General features: G+C 35.2%; 1 protein-coding gene across 7 annotated transcripts in view; it reads right to left on the bottom strand.

Annotated features, from left to right (window-relative positions):
• RABGAP1L (RAB GTPase activating protein 1 like) overlaps positions 1-19,497 on the bottom strand; it is a 687,421-nt gene that overhangs the window by 618,275 nt on the left and 49,649 nt on the right. For all 7 annotated transcript variants that reach the window (XM_067728697.1, XM_067728698.1, XM_067728699.1 and 4 more), the window contains 2 exons: positions 5,743-5,913; positions 4,044-4,236 (listed from right to left, as the gene is read on the bottom strand). In XM_067728697.1, coding sequence (XP_067584798.1) covers positions 4,044-4,236; positions 5,743-5,880 — 331 coding nt within the window. In that variant the 5' untranslated portion in view covers positions 5,881-5,913. Of the gene's footprint in view, positions 1-4,043; positions 4,237-5,742; positions 5,914-19,497 lie in introns of those variants that run through there.

The raw sequence follows: 19,497 nt of genomic DNA, 5'->3' as shown, positions 1-19,497 counted from the left end.
GAGAGTCCGCCTGCTGATGCAGGGGACACAGGTTCGTGCTCTGGTCCGGGAAGATCCCACATGCCGCAGAGCGGCTGGGCCCGTGAGCCATGGCCGCTGAGCCTGCGCGTCCAGAGCCTGTGCTCCGCAACGGGAGAGGCCACAAGTGAGAGGCCCACATACCGCAAAAAAAAAAAAAAAAAAAAAAAAGTCTGAAAACTTCTTAAATTTCATAAAAGATATAAATTTACAGATTCAAGAATCTCAGTGAACACCAACAAAGATAAATTCAAAGAAAACCACACCCATATAACCAAACTGCTGGAAAACAAAAATATTGAAAAAAATATTGAAAGTAGACAAACAGCATGTTACAAATAAGGGAACAAATAAGTGATTCAAATGACTGCAGATTTCTCATCAGAAATGATAGAGAAGACAGCAGGACAACATCTTTAGAGTATTCAAAGAACATTGCTCCATAGAAATCCAGGGGTTAGGTATGTCAATGGAGGTAAAGGGCCTACACCCTGCCCCATGCCCTTTGGTTTTTTTTTGGTTTTTTTTGGCCGAGCCACACGCTATGCAGGATCTTGGTTCCCTGACCAGGGATCAAACCGTGCCCCCTGCAGTGGAAGCACGGACTCTTAACCACTGGACCACCAGAGAAGTCCCCCCATGCCCATTTAAAGTAATATGTTATAATTACTGGGCTTTGACCTAAAACTGTATGTGATTTTATTCTGAGGTTCAAGATTTCCAAAACTATTGATGATGACAAACATTTTATTTGGTACTTACTTTGTGCCAGGCATTTTACAAAATACTTTATGTGGATGGTATCATTTGAACTTCTAAATCCCTATGAAACGGGTTCTATCTTATCTCTATTTTACAGATGAGATAACTGATCATTAGAGAAGTTGAATAACTTGTCCAAGCTGCAGGCAGAGCCTGGATTCAAATCTAGGTCTGAACTGCAGATATCATGTCTTAGCCTCTATGAAAGGTCTAAAACAGAATGAATTAAAATCAAAATGAAGTTTATTCTGCCCTTAATTATAGAGTACCAGCTCTTCAAGGGAAGGAACTGTTCTATCCTCTTTTTATTCCCAGCACTTATAACAAGTATCTAAAAGACTAGGCACTCAATATATGCCAAATGAATTAATCAGTAAATAAATGAAATTTTTTAGAGCTAGTGGTCCTTTTAGCAACCAATTAATGGCAAACACACATCATCTCTGGGCACCACTTAGATCCTATCTCATCCACAACTAAATGTATCATAACTGCAGCTTTCATGTAGACAAAACTCATGACTAGTGGAAATCTGAAGTTAAGCAAACAAATAGCAAAATATTTTTAGCAAGGCAACACTTCTAGATCTCGTAAAATCACACATCAATGTAAGAAATTCATATCCTCCTAAATATAAATTCAGTCCTGTTCAAGTCATACTTTTGAATTCCATCATCCCTTCCTTAGCAGAAAGATGCAAAGAATAACAAAGAGCATGAGAGAGAAGACTCATCTATGTATCCACACAGTATTTTAGTACATTACAGTAAATTAGTAGATTCCCTGTAGAGGTGAATCCAAGTAGCCAGGACATAAAAACCAACAAGTTATCATGATGTTTAAACAAAAGCCCTTATCTATCTAAATTTATCACTGGCAAAGTACATATCTTTAATATTCACTTTAGTCCATTTAAATCTAGATATTTTCCAGACAGTCCCTTACCTTTGAAGTTATGTGTCATTTTAATCGACCACAACAATTCTGTAAACAAAAACTGCAACTATGAAGAGGCAGCTGAAATGTCTTCTCATAGCTCTTTCAGGCTGCTATATAACAAAATACCACATGGGTGGCTTGTAACAACAGACATTTATTTCTCACAGCTCTGAATGCTAGGAAGTCCAAGACTGAGGCTCTGGCAGATTTGGTGCCTCATGAGAGCTCACTTTCTAGAGAGCATCTTTTCACTGTGTCCTCACACTGCAGAAGGCACAAGCTAGCTCTCTGGAGTCTGTTTTAGAAGGACATAATCCCAATTATGAGGGCTTTGCCCTCATGACCTAATCACCTCCCAAAGGCCCGACGTCCTAATACCATCACTAGGATTTCAATATATTAATTTTGGGGAGAACACAAAACATATGTCTTTTCATTGAAAATGAAAAGAAACAATATATAACAAGAAAAGAATGCTTTTTAAAAACTTACTTGTAAAGCAAAGTGGAAATTCTTATCCACTGAGATCTTCAGGGAAAGATACATTTTTTTAAAATGTATTTAATATAATGGGTGTTGAAAACACAAAAGTACATTATACATGGTCCCTATCAAATATGCTCAGAAATAAGAATATTATCTAGGCCATTGCAAAGGACAACTGATTCCAATAACCCATCAGAGCTTTCAATACATGAGAAGATAAAGGTATTTCTTCCTTTTGATTAATCTATTAACCAAAAAAATAACTATAGGAATGTTGATGTCAGTATGCTCTGGGTTTGGGGCGAATGCTAGGGATTTAAGAAATTCAAAAGATAAAGAAAAGCACAATGAAAAATATAATCTCTCATGTTCCCTCAATCAAGAACTAACAAAATTAATATTTTGTAAGGCTTATTTCCAATCTTGTGTGTACACACACACACACACACACACACACATAAAGTCCCCTTGAACTTAAATCTAGCCATGAATATGAATATACACTGAAACCTACAAGTCTTTATAATGAATCATTAAACTAGGGGCACTTTTGGGGACCCCCAACACATGGCAAATATCTTCTCTGAGCCTCATTTAGCCATATTTATTATGGTACTTTTCTCATTCAGATTTAAGCTTTTATGTATTAAAATGCAAGTAGCTTTTCCTTTATGATTTGGCTTTTCCTACCCTGACAATCACAAAAATATTCTCATTATTTTCTTCTTAAAGGTTCATTTTTCCCATTTAAATATTTGATTCACTAGGAATAAATTTGGGGTACAGTGTTTAAGGTAGGGCCACCGTGTTTCCACTGTGTAGCACTCTGGCCTATATCTACACCTACCCTACACGAACATTCAGAAATGGATCATGAGTGCCTTAAATCAGTCAGGATGATCTCATCTCCTCTGTCAGAATGACTTACTGAGGAGTTTGAATATAACCAAGGCCTACAACTATTGGCTCATATCATTCCCCTGACTACTAGAAAATGATTCAGTTGGTCCAATCAGAGTAAAACTCACAACTTTTGTTCGATGGGTAAAAGATCAGAGCCTTTCTCTCGGTCACCAGACATGAACAAATCACCTAGCCTTACTTATCAATTTCTGCAGCTACCTACTTTGTGACCACAAAGGTTGCCAGTTAAGGAGAAAGATGACATGGAGAAGATCAAAGCTGAGTAGTTTACAAAGAAATACTACCAGAGGCCAGATCAAACCACACCTCCAGTGTTTAAACCAGCTGAAGTAGGAGTTGGGTTGGGTTTGGCTTGGCTTTTCCTTCATCCAAAACCATTCTGACTTACAAACTGGTATTCCTACTATAAATCCTACTCATTCATGCACGTACATATTATTTATTACACTGTAATAAATACTTTTACAGTATTATTACACTGATGGAGTTGACATGTTATTTTACTTAGAATTTTCACAAATTGTAATTGAAATAACTGTAGTCAAACTGAGTAAGAAGTCACATTATATGGAAGAATGTGTCCATTACACTGTTCTTTGATACCCAAGAATTTATTCATTTGTTCAATAAGTATTTATTCATTTGTTCAATAAGTATTTATTGAGGGCCTACTATATGCCAAGTACTAGGGGTAAAATGAATGCCCAGACATAGAGCCAGTTCTCAAAGAACACTGAGACTGATTTTACAGGTGGAGATACAAACAGAAACATAAGAACCAATGCGGGAACTGAAAAGCTGCTGGCCTTGATCTTAGAAAATGAAGCTAATAAAATTTTCTAATATTCATCTTAAAATTTTCATTATCACTTTATCCCATTTCTATTATAGTTTCTAAGAGTTCAATACAGTACCTGTATTCGACGGATCCAAAATTAATTGAAGAGACGGCTTATTTATTTGGCTGGCCGAAACAACTCCAAATGAATGGTCTGAAATCTCACTGGAACTCGGACAATCAACAAGAAGGCTGCTTTGCCCTTTCTCAGAATCTCTCAAAATCTCTTCCATGGCTTTTTCCAGTTGTTCATCACCATTAGAAACTATCTACAGACAAAGCAAGACAATTCGTTTCAATCATAACATGGTTCTGGAACTTAATGAAAATATTTCATTTCTAGAAGAAATTTAAACAATCTAAATATTTAAATTTAAATATAGTTACTGAATACCAAGAATTTATACAGCTGTACCTAATTTCATTAGATATATATAAAATCCTGAGTTATAAACTCAACTAAATTAGAGGATTACTAGTACCAGAAAAGGATTCTTCAGAAACATACCATGCATTTTCCAACTATATCTGATCTAAGATCTTATTTACAGATATTTTCTTTTCTTATTTTTTTCTTTTTCTCTTTTAGAAACGTATTCTAAAAACTGGGTAATCCTAAATTTATGGGTTTTTTTTTTTAATTTATGTGTTTTAAAGAGGAAAATGGATACATTTAAATAGATAATATGTAGCACTGATATCATTTAAAAGGTCATATTTTTTGTTATCATAGCATAAACATATTTCTGACTCCTTTACAAATTTTGCTTGAGCTGTCAAGGAGTACTGCTAATTTCCTTACTCTTAAGTTGACTCATCTTCTTCTTAAAAGCAAGTGAGACACAAAGCCTAAGTAAATAAATGCCTTAAACACATTAATATGAAAATACAGAGTTAAATGAATTTAAAGAGCTGTTTATTTAAATACAGATATTTGAATAAATTTAAAGAAATCCATTGATTAATAAAATTATAAAAATATATATCCTCAACATAATGTAAAATGAGTACTTAATAATCTGATTTTTATAAAATTTTATTAGATTGATTTTATTAGATTAACATACTAACATACCTTTGATATAATTAATATTAAATAAAAGTTATAAATAATATACAGCATTTTTGGCTAATTTCTCTCTTCCTATTTCTAGAGGGTGGTTATGTACTTCCCATACATGTATACCTGGGTTTATTTGGTTCTTTTTTTTTTTTTTGTCCAAGTTAGGAAAGGCAACATAAAAATGAAAAAGAAAAAGGACCACATCCAAATAAAAACTCAACTGCTAAAATTATAAAACATATACTTCAAAAAGATTCAGACAAGTGTTAAATCACATACTTGAATGTTACCAGCTGACTTAAAACATAAAAATCATAAAGAAAAGTCAAGTGAAAATAATACATAACTACATACTTATATAATTAATTTTTAAAACCCAGCAGCAGTAAGAGAGACAAAAATATCCAGATAAATTAAATTTATGTAAGATTTAACCATTAAGTCTAACTTGCCAATTATCCTTTCTCTTCTTTTTTCCCTCCTATTCTTTCTTTCTGAATTCTAAAGTAAAAGATAAAAAACCGAAAGCAAAAACTTTAAAAATACACAAACCAAATAATTAGCATCTGGATAAATCAAACACTGATTCTAGTCTCGAGGTCAGTACTCAAGAAAAACCTTTGGATTTTATATATCTCCTGAGATGTTTCACCTAGTTAAAAATAATAATAGTAATTTAAAATAATATCATTTGTAGAAAAGGGAAAAATACCTTCAGTTCAGGTTTTTCATCATCTTTTGTAGAAGTATCATCTGCATGCTGAGGAACCAAAACAAATTCTTCACTGTTCAGTGTAGTCACAGAATCCGATGACCCACTAATCTTCTGTAATGAAGCTCTGACCTCCATTTCAGTGCTGCAAACCTCTCTTCCCACATCCACCTGGTCAAAACCACAAGGAGTAAGAACAAAAATTAGTGAATAAAAACATGAACTATTAAGTACCTGATCAATCTTTGGCCTTTAAAATTGGTTCATGCAAGGAAGAATTCTGCTGGCTAGATAATTATCTCAAAACTAGGGAGGCTACCTTCTTGGGCTGGGACACATAATGGAAATGTACCCTGAGTTTCCACGCTAAAAGAACCATATTGTTCCCTGAAAAACAACACAAACCTGACCATATCTCAACTAAAAGGATTTACTACTATTTGGCACTCTACACATTTCTCCAAGAAATACTTTTTGTTCTTTTTAATAAATAGAAAACTAAGTAATAAATAAATAAGCTAGAAGTATCTACAAATTCATACACAAACAAAAATACATTCACTGAAATTACTTTATAACTAAACCTAAATGTCTGCAAAAACTTATCTCCTCAAGACTAAGTACTGTACCTTAAAATATTTTTTCTGTGTCACTTAAATTGACTGATTAACATAGAATTCAACACCCTAAGCCATGTATCTTTTCTTTTCCAGACATGTAGCCACTTATCTACAGGAGGCAAAAAAAGCAGGGGAGGTGAGGGGAGCAAAGCTTTCACATTGCATTCATGCAGCAGTAATCAAATACAGTGTGATTCTGTTTTCTGGATAGATCTCTACTTTACACCATAGAAACTCAACATTCTCTATCACTTCCAGAAATTCAAATATTCACACAACTAATTTTAACTGAACATGTACACTATATAACAGTCAGTATACTCAACTGCGGTTACATGAGCGAATAAGGCAAACAAGTTGCCTCGTCTCGTGGAGCTTACATCTAGTGAGGAAACAAGCAAGTAAGGTAATCCCAAATCATTCTCAGGCTATGAAGAAAATACAACAGCCTAATGTAACAAAGAGTAGCTGTAAGGAATACACGGACAACTTTAAGTAAGGTGGTAGGAAAGGACTCTATGAAAGGGAAATATTTGAGCTGAAACCTGGAAGATAAAAAAGAACTGCATATTAACCAATCTGCTCAGTAACCAAAGGGGTAATGTGACAGAGAGGTAGGACAAGTAGACCAGTGCTAAAGAACGCAGGACCTTGTAACCATGGTAAGTCTGCCCCATGCCAAAAATTCCCCCATAAATGTTCTTTTTCTCTTTCTAATGAGGTTATTTTGTTCACTGCCTCATATAAATACGGCTGCAATATCTCATTTTGCCATTAGGTGACACTAACACCATTACTCTCAGAAAAAAAAAATTAATAATAACTTCCCCCTTCAAGTTACACTTTAAAAAACTACCTCCTAACATTATCAAAAATCAAAGTTTCTAATAATATCAAAACAAAGGATAATTACTGCAAACTCCAAGGCCGGTGTAATTAGCTAGCCCTCATTTATTTGTTAGGCATATAAATATCCTTCCTTTTTAAAACCCTTCAAGCACATTCATCTGTCCTCTAAAGGTTTTTCTCATTTTGCACATTATATGTTTCTGAAAATGCAGTATGTGTTAGAAGCCATGTTTTTACCCTTCAGGCTGCCCCATGAATCCTTGATTGCCAAGACATCACACATTCCAGGTGTTCTTTCTGTGGCCTATCCTTCTCCAAATCTTTTTCAGTTGCCACTCCTCTACTTGACCTCTAAATGTTGGAAATTCCCCCAAGTTCAAGTCCCGAGCTTTTTTTTCTGATTCCTTGCCACACACTCTAAGTAATATCTCTCATTGCCATGGATTTAAATAGCATCTATATGCTGAAAGACTCCCAAATTTCTATCCTAACCCAAATGTCTCCTCTAAACTCCTGATTTGGAATCCAACTCTTTATTTGATATTTCCATGTGGAATTCTTATCAGTATCTTAAAATGTGACCCACATGGAATTCCTAATGTCCCATCCAAAGCTGTTCCTTATTCAGATTTCCCATTTCAGTAAAGAACACCACCTTCCACCAAGTTGCTCAAACAAAAAATCTGGTTATCATCCTTGATGCATCTATACTTCTTCATTCCTCTCATTGCCAAGTCATGTCAGCCCCACTTCCAAAATAAATCCCACATCTATCCCCATCTTTCTCCACATCCATTTTACCAATCTAATCCAAGCTATGATCTCATCTACTATAAAAGTCTCCTAACCCATCTCCTACCTCCAGTCTTCTCCCTAATCTACTCTTCACAGAACAGCCAAAGAAATCTTTTGGAAAGTACGTTGGATTACATTAAAACTCCAGACTAAAATCTTTTCATTAAAATTCAAATAAAATACAAACTCCTTGCCAGGACTTAAAGGCCTGACACACCCTTGCCTCTGTCACTTTATCATTACGGCTCTTTAGTCATAGAAAGTTTTTTCCCACTTTAGGGTCTTAGCTCTTATCTCCTACCTTCATATGGCTGACTCCTACAGGTATCAGCTTTGTTTCGTCCACTCAACAAATATTTAATGAGTCCCTACTATGTGATAGAAACTGTAATGGAAACTGGAGACTAAATGATTAGTGAGATGAACGAAGGCCCAGTCTTCTTAGAACTAACATTCTTATGGATGTGATAAATAATACAGAAGAAAATTAACTAGGATCACATACTGGAAAAAGTACTAGAAAAGATGATGAGAAGGGGCAGGGAGCAATATGGATTCAGTTGACATTTGGATTTAATAAGAATAAGCAAACCATGGCTAGAACTAGGGAGAAAGAACTTCAAGTAGAAGAAATAGCAAATACAAAAGCCTTGATGTAAGAAAAGGCTTACTGAGGAACAGAAAGGAGGCCACAATAGCTACATAATAATGAGTATGGGGGTAAGAATACAGGTGTCCCTCAGTATCCATGGAGAATTGGTTCTAGGAACCACCACAGACACCAAAATCCACAGATGCTCAAGTACCATAGCTGGCCCTCTATATCCTTGATTCCTCATCTGTGGCTTCAACCAACCACAGATTGTGTAGTATTATAGTATTTATTGAAAAAAATCTGTGTATAAGCAGACCCAGACGGTTCAAACCCATGTTGTTCAAAGGTCAACTATAGTTAGTATGAGATGAAATATAGACAGGAAAGGCAGAGAAGCCTGAGGCCACCCCTGATGTTAAGGCTATCCCGCAATCCCAACTCTGTTTTGTTCACCAGGGAATATTCCATTCCTACTTTAGTGTCTAGTACATAGTAGGTATTTAATAAATGTGTTGAAAAAAATGTTAAAAGCCCCAATCAGGCTAAAGTTCTCACAACTACCAAATGTGGAGCCAGTATTCGAACTAGGTAGTCTGACTTCAGAGTACATGCTCTAAAACACTACATTATACTGTCTCTTAAAGTCTCCTCATCTGTTCTTGAGATCCAAGGTTGGTATCAATGGAACATCACTATGTGTACTGAACTTTCCCCACACCTCTCCTCCTTCAAAACTTATCTGTCTCTTCCACCAAAACATTCTTCTTAGATAAGTGATATTTACACTAATAGTTAATTCTGAATTAGCATGTGAATGAATACTAATGGTTGCTCAATTCAAATAAGATGTCCATTTATAATAGAGGTTTTCTTTAGCCCAAGAGAATGTCAGATATTCTGCCATGCTAACAAGAAAACTATTAGTTTACCATATGTAATTTTGTGACCTCTCCAGAACACAGCTCACCACTTCTCATTCTACTCAAAATTAAGACAGCTCTCATTACAACCATAAACACTCTGCCTTGAAGGGCGTTATGGATACTTTTAGAAGTTTACCTAATGCTACTTTATTGGACTGAAGATTGCTTTGAACCTCAATATAGAGATGACATGCTTATCAAATTTGCACACAAACACAAAATCTGAGAATGCAAAGTCAACACTTTAAAATATTTCCACAGGCAAGTAATAAGATTTAAATATGGAAAGAATAGTCTTTTCAATAAATGCTGTTGGGACAATTAGATATCCACATGTAAAAGAATGAAGTTGGACCCCAACCTCACACCATACACAAAACTTAATTCAAAATGGATCACAGACCTAAATATAAGAACTAAAACTATAAAACTGTTAGAAGAAAACATAGGAATAAATCTTCATGTCCTTGGGTTAAGAATGGTTTCTGATATGACATCAAAAGCACAAGTGGCAAAAGAAAAAAATAGTTAAACTGGACTACATCAAAATTTAAAATGTGCTGAAAATGATACCATGAAGAAAGTAAAAATAAAATCCACAGGATGAGAAAATATTTGCAAGTCATATATCTGATAAGGGTCTAATATCCAGATTATATGAGGAACTCTTACAAGTCAGTAATAAAAAGACAAATAATTCAACTTCTGGTATCAGCTAAAGAGCCTGGAAGTCATCACTCCCTTCCCTATAACAAGAAAAGGTTGAACAAACTGAAAATCAATAGCTTTTCTTGGATCCATCAGAGAACTGAGGTCACAGGACCAACTGCCATTCCAAATCGGGGGGCAAGCAAAAGAGAGACAGCGACTGAGATCTGTTTACCTGCAGCAGAAGCTGCTGGAGCCATAAACTGGAAGAAACACTTAAATGATAATTTTGACAAATTGCTGGAAGCTAAGTGTGGAATTTGGGTGTGAGAGGGGAGAGTGGGTTGTGGAAGGGTGGCTTCAAATTTTTTGCATATTTAGTTGGTACTTAATAATAAGTAATAATAAAGAAATTTATAACATTCAAAAAATATATAGTTATCTATATTGATTTTAGACAAAGCAGACTTCAGAACTAGAAAGATTATCAGAGATAAAGAGGGGTATTATATAATAATAAGAGGGTCAATTATCCAAGAAAACACAAGAAACTGAAATGAGTATGCACCTAAGAACAGAGAATTAAAGTACTTGAGGCAAAAACTGATAGAACTGAAAGGAGAAACAGACAAATCCACTATTATACTTGGAGACTTCAACACCCCTATCTGAGATGACAGATCAAGCAAGCAGAAAATTAACAAAGATATAGATGACCTGACCTGAATAGCACTATCAGTCGACTTGATCTAATTGACGTTTACAAAATACTAATCTAACAAGAAAAGAATATACTTTCTCACAGAGAACAGTCACCAAGGGAGACCATATTCTGGGCCATAAAACATACCTTGGCAAATTTAAAAAAATTAAAACTGTATAAATGTTGTCAAACCATAATAGAATTAAGCTAGAAATCTGTAACAGATAGCTTGGAAATTCCCAAATATTTGGAAATTAAATGACACACTTCTAAGTAATCATGAGTCAAAGAAGATGACAAGAGAAATTTTAAAATACTTTGAACTAAACAAAAATGAAAATACAGTTTATCAAAGGTTGTGGGACGCAGTGAAAGCAGTACTTAGAAATATGTTGCACTGAATGCATATACTAGGAAAGAAAAAAACACCTAAAATTATAAAAAACTTATGCTTCCTTAGGAACCTTAGGAAACTAAAAAAAGAGAGAGCAGATTAAAAGAAATAAAAAATATAACAGAAATCAATGAAATTGAAACAAGAAACAATACAAAAAAATTAAAAAATCAAAACCAAAAGATAGTTATTTAAAAAGATAAATAAAATTGATAAATAGCCAGGCTAAACAAGAAAAAGAGAATACACAAATTACCAATATAAAAAATGAAAGAAGGTCATCACTACCAACGCCCTGGACATTAACAGGATAATAAATGAATACTACAAGCAATTCTATGCCCACAAATTTGGTGACTTAGATGAACGGGACCAGTCCCTTGAAAGACATAAAGTACCAAACTTCACACCAGGAAAAATAGATAACCTGAATAGCTCTATACTTTTAAATAAATTTAACCAACAATAATTAATAAGCTTCCAAAAAAGAAAGTACCAGACACCGATGGCTTCACTGGTTAATTCGACCAAACATTTAAGGAAGAAATAGTATCAATTCTCAGTAATCTCTTCCAGAAAACAGGAGAGGAAATACTTCCAAACTCATTCTATGAGGCCAACATTACCCTAATACCAAAACCAGATTACAAGAAAACTATAGACAAGATATTATAAAATCATCTCCAACAAGGTATAAAAAAATTATACCCCAGGGATGCAAGACTGACACAAAAATCAATGTAATCAAACATCAATAAGCTAAAGTAAAATCATGATCATATCAATTGATGCAGAAAATGCATTTGACAAAATGCAACACCCATTCATTATAAAAACTCTCAGTAAACTAGCAATGGATGGAACTTCCTCAACTTGGTAAAGAATATCTACAAAAAAAACCTATAGCTAACATTATACTTAATTGTGAGAGACTGAAGAGACTGGACACTTTCCTTTAAGACTGGGAACCACGCAATGATGCCCCTCTCTCACCTGTGATTCAATATCATAAGAAATAAAAGTTATAAAGATTGAAAAGGAAGAAATAAAACTGTCTTTATTCACAGATTACATAATTATCTATGCAGAAAATCCCAAAGAATCTACCAAAAAAAACCTTAGAATGAGTGAGTACAGAAAAGTCACAGGATACAAGGGCAATACACAAAAGCCAATCTCTTCCCCACATACGAACAATAAACAATGGGAAATTTTAGTTTTTTTAAAAAGCAACAGCATTTACAATAGCACCAAAAAATGAAATACTTATGTAAAAATCTAACAAAATATCTATAGGATCTATTGGTAAGTAGAAATCTACAAAACACTAATGAAAGAAATTAAAGAAGATCTAAATAGACGGAGAGATACTCAACATTCACAGATTGGAAAACTCAATATTGCTAAGAATGTCAATTCTTTCCAATTTGAGTACTTAGATTCAAAAAATAACTTGCTGAGACTGAATAAACAGACTGAGCACTCAACTACAAGCTAAACTATCTACACAAGAACAGGGACCATGTCTATTTTTATTTTATTCACCAACACATCCCCAGCACAGTGCCAACACACAGTATGGGCTCAATAAATAATCTGTTTAAAAAACAAGTCAATTATTTTGGACATAGCAGGCTGGACTCCTGCATCAGGTAGGAAGTTGGTACTGAATGGATTCTAAAGGCACTTAATCTTAAGATTCTCATTCTATGTGATGTGTAGAAGAATTCCATTCCAACAAGTCAATTCAAAATATAACCTAAGTCTATGATTATGCAGCAGAATGCTAAGCAAAATGTTACTTTCTCTTTATATATGGGGATCTGCTATTACATCAAATCAAAAGAAAGAGCAGTTGGAAAATTTTCAGGAGTATTTTAAATAATATGGAGCTCACTGTTCTGTGAACTCAAGACTAATACATCCATTTCAACTCAGCATGTAAAACAGAGCAGCGCACAAAAGCAAAGCTGTTTTTAAAAGCATTTTGTTCAAGGTCTGCCCTATTATAACCCAAAAATTATAATGTGAAATCTGACAAAGCATTTTGATGTTTCTTCAGGCACAGAAGAAGAAAAAAAGACACCAATACTGGGAACTATAGTCTAGGCATAAACATTTTAATTTTTACAGCATTTTAACAGTATATGAGAAAAAGGAAACTAAGCAGTGCTACAGAAAATCTGACAAATGTTTCTTCTATCCATCTTCCTTCTCCCCAGCTCCAAACCCAAAGGAACTCAATAAATTAACTGACTTAAATCACTTAAACACACACTTATCTCCCACACCTATAGTAATTGTACTAATTCTATTAAAATAGCTTTTATTTCTTAATTCAATGCCATGTCATTTTTGTCAAATGAACAATATGATATCTAAATTAACACCTCACTTGGAGGCCTAAAACTACAATTTTCACATGTACAAGAAACAGTATAACAACATTCAGCAAAGTCTAACTGGAAGCTATCTTCTTCCCAAAATAACCAAACACGTTCAAAACTATAAAATCATTGTGTACATGGTCCAATTTCTTTCTGTGCCGAACGTGGTTAGCCTACTCCTTGCTTTTAGATTATGTGCTTGTACCTATTCATTTTCAAGTGACTCAAACTAAAATAGAAAACTGAAAATATGAGTGTGAGTCAAAATTGGATAAGCTGGGAGGATAACCAGGGCATGGAAATTAGAATGACTATAGTAGGCCCATTACAAAAGTGGAAACAGGAAATATGCTTAATTTACAAAAAGAAAACAGACATGAATAATTTAAAACATCATTTACCAACCATAATTCTTCTGTGCTTTGAAGAATTGAGTCAGTCCTAGAAAATACTACCACGACCTCTTTTTACTGAACAGTCCATCCACTATTCTAGTTCTCAGGCAAGAGCCACACCAATATGTATGTATATATTCAAGTGTGTCCCTGCCCCGATTCAAGGCACAGAAGGACCTCATTAGCTCACTTTACTTTGGTGGATACCTGTTTCTATTTGTCCAGCAATACTCTCCAAACCTTTTTTTCTGAGAATATGCTTTCCCTCTACTCAAATCACATGGCTTTTATAGAAACCTCAACCCTTTGGCTAAACAGATCCAAAGGTGGGCACTGAATCCAAACTAGACCAATTAACCCATATCCCTTCCTATAAATTCTTTTTGAATAAGCATGCTTAAATTGCGTTTCTGTCATGTGAAGTCTAATAAGTCCTAACATAATTATATGCTAGCAAAAAGATGTACAAGATATATTTTAATAGGTTGCAGATGGCCATATGGTTTCATATAGTATTTGTGAAAACAGAAATATAGGTGAAGAAGACAAGAGAATCTGAAAAGCTGACAATAATTTCCCAGATCAACAGTACAGTGAATGTGATGAAAGAAAGAAAAAAAATAGATAAAACACTTGCTTGAAATAATTATAGGAAAAAAAAAAGGATAATACAAGTACTTACAGTCAAAGCATGGTTTAAAAGGCAATAGAAAAATGTTTTATAACCAAAATAGGAAGCCATCATAGGACAAAGAATAACTTTAAATGGTAGGCACATTATGATTATTGCTACATAATATTCCTATGTCATAAAAACAGACTGCAATACAGGAAAAAATTTTTATTTAAGAATTTATATTGGGCTTCCCTGGTGGCACAGTGGTTGAGCGTCCACCTGCCGATGCAGGGGACATGGGTTCGTGCCCCGGTCCGGGAAGATCCCACATGCCACGGAGCGGCTAGGCCCGTGAGCCATGGCCGCTGAGCCTGCGCGTCCGGAGCCTGTGCTCCGCAACGGAAGAGGCCACAACAGTGAGAGGCCCGCATAACGCAAAAAAAAAAAAAAAAAAAAAAAAAAGAATTTATATTAGGAAGGTGAGATGTGTGGGTGTCTGTGGTAGATCAGATTACTGTTACCAATTTTTTACTTCCTCCCTATTACAGAATTGTACATTTATGCCTCTTGCCATGTTTACTTGGTACTATCTCCAGTTAGAGTAAGTGAAGCAAAATATTTCCCTGCCCAAATAAATTTGGGCTTAGCCATGTAATCTGCTTTGGTCAATGAATATCGGTAAACAAAATCTGAGCAGGACTTTAAACGTACTTGAGTTTTTTGGCTTGGTCCCCTGAGTTTCTGCCATCTATCATGAGAAGAACATGTACTAGGAAGCCAATAGCCCCAAAATGCAACATGAGAAAAAGACCTGGATCCAATCTACAGCCAGAACAGTCTCCCTGTCAGACGCACAGAACCATGAGTTAAAAACTAAATGTTTGTTTTCGTAAACCATCAAACATTCCAGCATTGTTCCATAGCATCGTAATAGCTAATTCAGTGACCTACTATTTTTAAATTTCTTCAGCATTATTATACTATTTTCAAATAAAAATCAGAAAAAGCTAACACTGCAACTAACAAATCAATCTCCAAGGAGAGTTTAATATACTTCTTCAACTATTACCTAAAAAATCTAGTTGTTTCTATAATTATCATTTATATTCCACTGAATTAAAATGTACTTCAAGAGGCTACCCTTCTAATACTAATATTCAACTCTAGGTATACTCAGCTGTGTAAAACTTTGACCCATGCATTCTATTGTAGTTTAGAAAAGTCTACTCAGCAAAATCTCCTAGGCAGTAATATAAATGAAAAATATTTTGAAAATAAATAAAATCAAAAATTCTAATGAAGATTGACTTTAGATTTTTCTCTTGGTTTTTCTGCCATAACTACATATGTCATTTATTCAAGAGTAAGGTTGATAAAGTTATATACACTATATAGTCACTTTTTGCCTAGAAAACCAAGGATTATCAGCTAAGCAGTTCAGTGTTCCATAAACTTGGCTTAAGACTAATAAACAGCTTTATGCCCAGCAGGTACAGACATATGGTCAAGAGGAAAAAAATCCATCGCATGATAAACTACACTAAAGAGTCCACTTAACCATAGCCCCCCTTCTTCTGCTGGTCTAGTAAAACCACCTAATACTTCGTATGTTGTGTGCTGCTGCACAAAGCACGTAGCAGTCAAAAATCTTGAGCTCTTTCTTGCCATGGGAAAGGCATCTCAATTCTATGAACACACTGGTTTCTTTATCTGAAAAATAAGAGGTTTGACTAGTTGATCTCCAAAATCTCTTAAGCTCTAAAAAATTTATACATAATTTCTTTTCTTTTTTTTTTAAGATTTTTTTGATGTGGACCATTTTAAACTCTTTATTGAATTTGTTACAGTATTGCTTCTGTTTTATGTTTTAGTTTTTTGGCCACAGACATTTGGGATCTTAGCTCCCCAACCAGGTATCGAACCGGTACCCCCTGCATTGGAAGGCGAAGTCTTAACCACTGTATCGCCAGGGAAGTCCATGTTTTCTGTATATATCTGTAGATGAAGAATAAATCAAATATAGATGAAAAGGCTGAGGCACAGAGAAATTAAATAATTTCTCTAAAAATTTACAGAGTCAGAAGTAGAATTTAGAAATCCTCAGTTAAGAAATCTATTTACTAGCATATTATATTTCCAAGGGCTGGAAACTATAACACTATTACAAACATTTTCATCCAATTATCTCTTCCGCCTTCACATAATATACTCTATGAAAGTATACCAAAATATAACACCAAGCAGAATTAAGAGGGAAAAGGAGTGAATTAATGTTTACTGTGTATTTCCCACATAACTGGCACTAAGTTAACAAAAGAAGTACCAATTTGTTGCCTCTAGTATACACTCAAAGTAGTAACCAAAACTTCATGAACCTGGCAACCAGACATGGTTCCTGAAGCTAAGGGAAAGAATAAGGGTTTCCCTATTGCCCTCTTCGACTATTTGATCCGCACAAGCTCAGCAGTCAGGGGAGACTCAGTCATTGCCCAAGAAGACGCTGCCCAAGCAACAACACAACTCAGGAAATTAAGTCAAATGATTTGTGGGTTTTTTCTATTAAAGCTTACAAGCAAAGACCTGACCTCTGTCTTGGAAGTACAGAGCTTTCTGCGTATACTAGGACACTGAGTAGTTTTAAGATACGCTTGACTTAACACCTTCTAGCTCATGAGAAGAAATTTAAATGTACAGTACCCAAAAGCTTCTTGGCATATAGTGTGAATGTACGTTTGTATGTGTGTAGGTATTTATATCTGCCTAGTTCTACAGAATTAGTGATCCATATAAAAGAGTGAGAATTCATGAAAATCCCTCAAATTAACTAGGTTTCAAGAAACGTTTCCCTGATTTGGTAGAATTTCTAACAAGGAATAGTATACATTTCATACTACTTCTTAATTTTTTCAGTAAAATGATTCAGTAGGATGCTTATGGGAAAAGTTAAGAAATGTGAAAAAAAGTTTTGAAATACTAAGAAAAGGACTTTGAAATCTGTTGCACAAAAACAAAAATAAAATACCGAGAATAATTTGAAGAAGCTAATACTTCTTAAATATTAAAATTTCATAAGTACATAGTTTCTATGAAATTACATAATGTCATGTGTCTACTAAAGCAAAGGGGAAGAGGGTCTTGCTGAGTTGAAACTGTAAACTACAAACTGAGTCACTAATCAATGGAAAAATAATTCACAGTAAAACCTGTTCTAGTACTGGTTTCTACTTTACAAGTTTTCACTCTCACAAGGCAAACAAAACTCAAGGATACTTTATATCATTAGAAGAGCAAATTATTCAATGGCTTCATAACCATTTCTGTTGAATACCCTACCTAAAGGATGTTTTTAAAATGCTTTCTGATATTTTAAACAGGAAAAGTGTGATAAAATACAAACCATCAGAAATCCAATATTTGACTAAATCTGCATGTCGATGTCCATCTTGATATCTGTCATGCCTTTGAATCCTGGGTTAAAAGCCACAATAGACTTGCTGCCATACTGAAGGCAAAGAATGGAATATTAGAGCCTCAGGGTCTCCAATGCCATTCACACTGAATCCAGTTAATTTTTTTTAATTAATTTATTTACTTTTTGGCTACGTTGGGTCTTCGTTGATGCGCGCAGGCTTTCTCTAGTTGTGGCGAGCGGGGGCTACTCTTCTTTGTGGTGCGCGGGCTTCTCTTGTTGTGGAGCACAGGCTCTAGGCACGCAGGCTTCAGTAGCTGTGGCACGCAGGCTCAGTAGCTGTGGCTCGCAGGCTCTAGAGCACAGGCTCAGTAGTTGTGGTACGCAGGCTTAGTTGCTCTGTGGCATGCAGGATCTTCCCAGACCAAGGCTTGAACTTATGTCCCCCTGCACTGGCAGGAGGATTCATAACCACTGTGCCACAAGGGAAGTCTCCCAGTTAATTTTTTAACAAACTTTCATTGTTGTTGCTGATGTTGAACACTTATTATTTGATAGGCATAGTTATAAGATGGTCTTCTCCAACTGTATATCCAAGAGACATTTCAAACTCAACACATTCAAAAATCATACTTCCAATCTTTCCCCCACCAACCTACCAGTCAACCCACACCACCCTCCTGTAGACTTTCTCATCTTGATTGATGGCAACTCCATCCTTCTAGTTACTCCAGCCAAAAATATTAGAGTCATGCTACTCCTTTCTCTTTCTCTCCTTCATCAATCTTTCTCTCTTCCTCCCTCCCTCTGATTTCACAGCTATACTGTCAGCAAATTCCTTTGGCTCTACATTTAAATCACATCCAGAATCGTCCATTTCTCATCACTTCCCCCACTACTACCCAGTTTTAGCCACCATCATCTCCTACCTAGATTATTCTAAAAGCCTCCTAACTAATCTCCCTGCTTCTTTACTTGCTCCTCTATGGTCTATTTTCAAAAGCAGCCAGAATGATCCTTTTAATTTAATTCTTACCAGTCCTCTGAACCCTCCAATCAGAACCCTCCAATCACTCCCCCATTTCATTCATATAAAAGCCAAACGATCTTGAAAGTCATTACCCACCTGTACTACAAACTTACCCCTTCTCATTACTTTCCTCACCCCACCTTACCTTACCTTTATGACTTATTCCCTACAATTCTCCACCTTGTTGACTCAACTCTACCTAAAATGATCTTACTTTCTCTCAAACAACCCTGGCACACATGCTCTGGTTGTTCAAAAACAGAACACTCTTCTCCCAGATGTCTGCTTGGCTAACACTTTCAGTCCCCTGTTCATATCTTCACTCAAATCTCATTTTCCTGACTTAACCCTGATTACTTTATTTAACACTGCTTCCCCAGCACCAACTTCC

Source organism: Pseudorca crassidens, chromosome 2, assembly GCF_039906515.1.
Source record: "Pseudorca crassidens isolate mPseCra1 chromosome 2, mPseCra1.hap1, whole genome shotgun sequence".
Classification (NCBI taxonomy): Eukaryota; Metazoa; Chordata; class Mammalia; order Artiodactyla; family Delphinidae; genus Pseudorca; species Pseudorca crassidens.
Note: the sequence above shows the minus strand (reverse complement) of the source record. Positions and strands in the feature narration are given on the sequence as shown.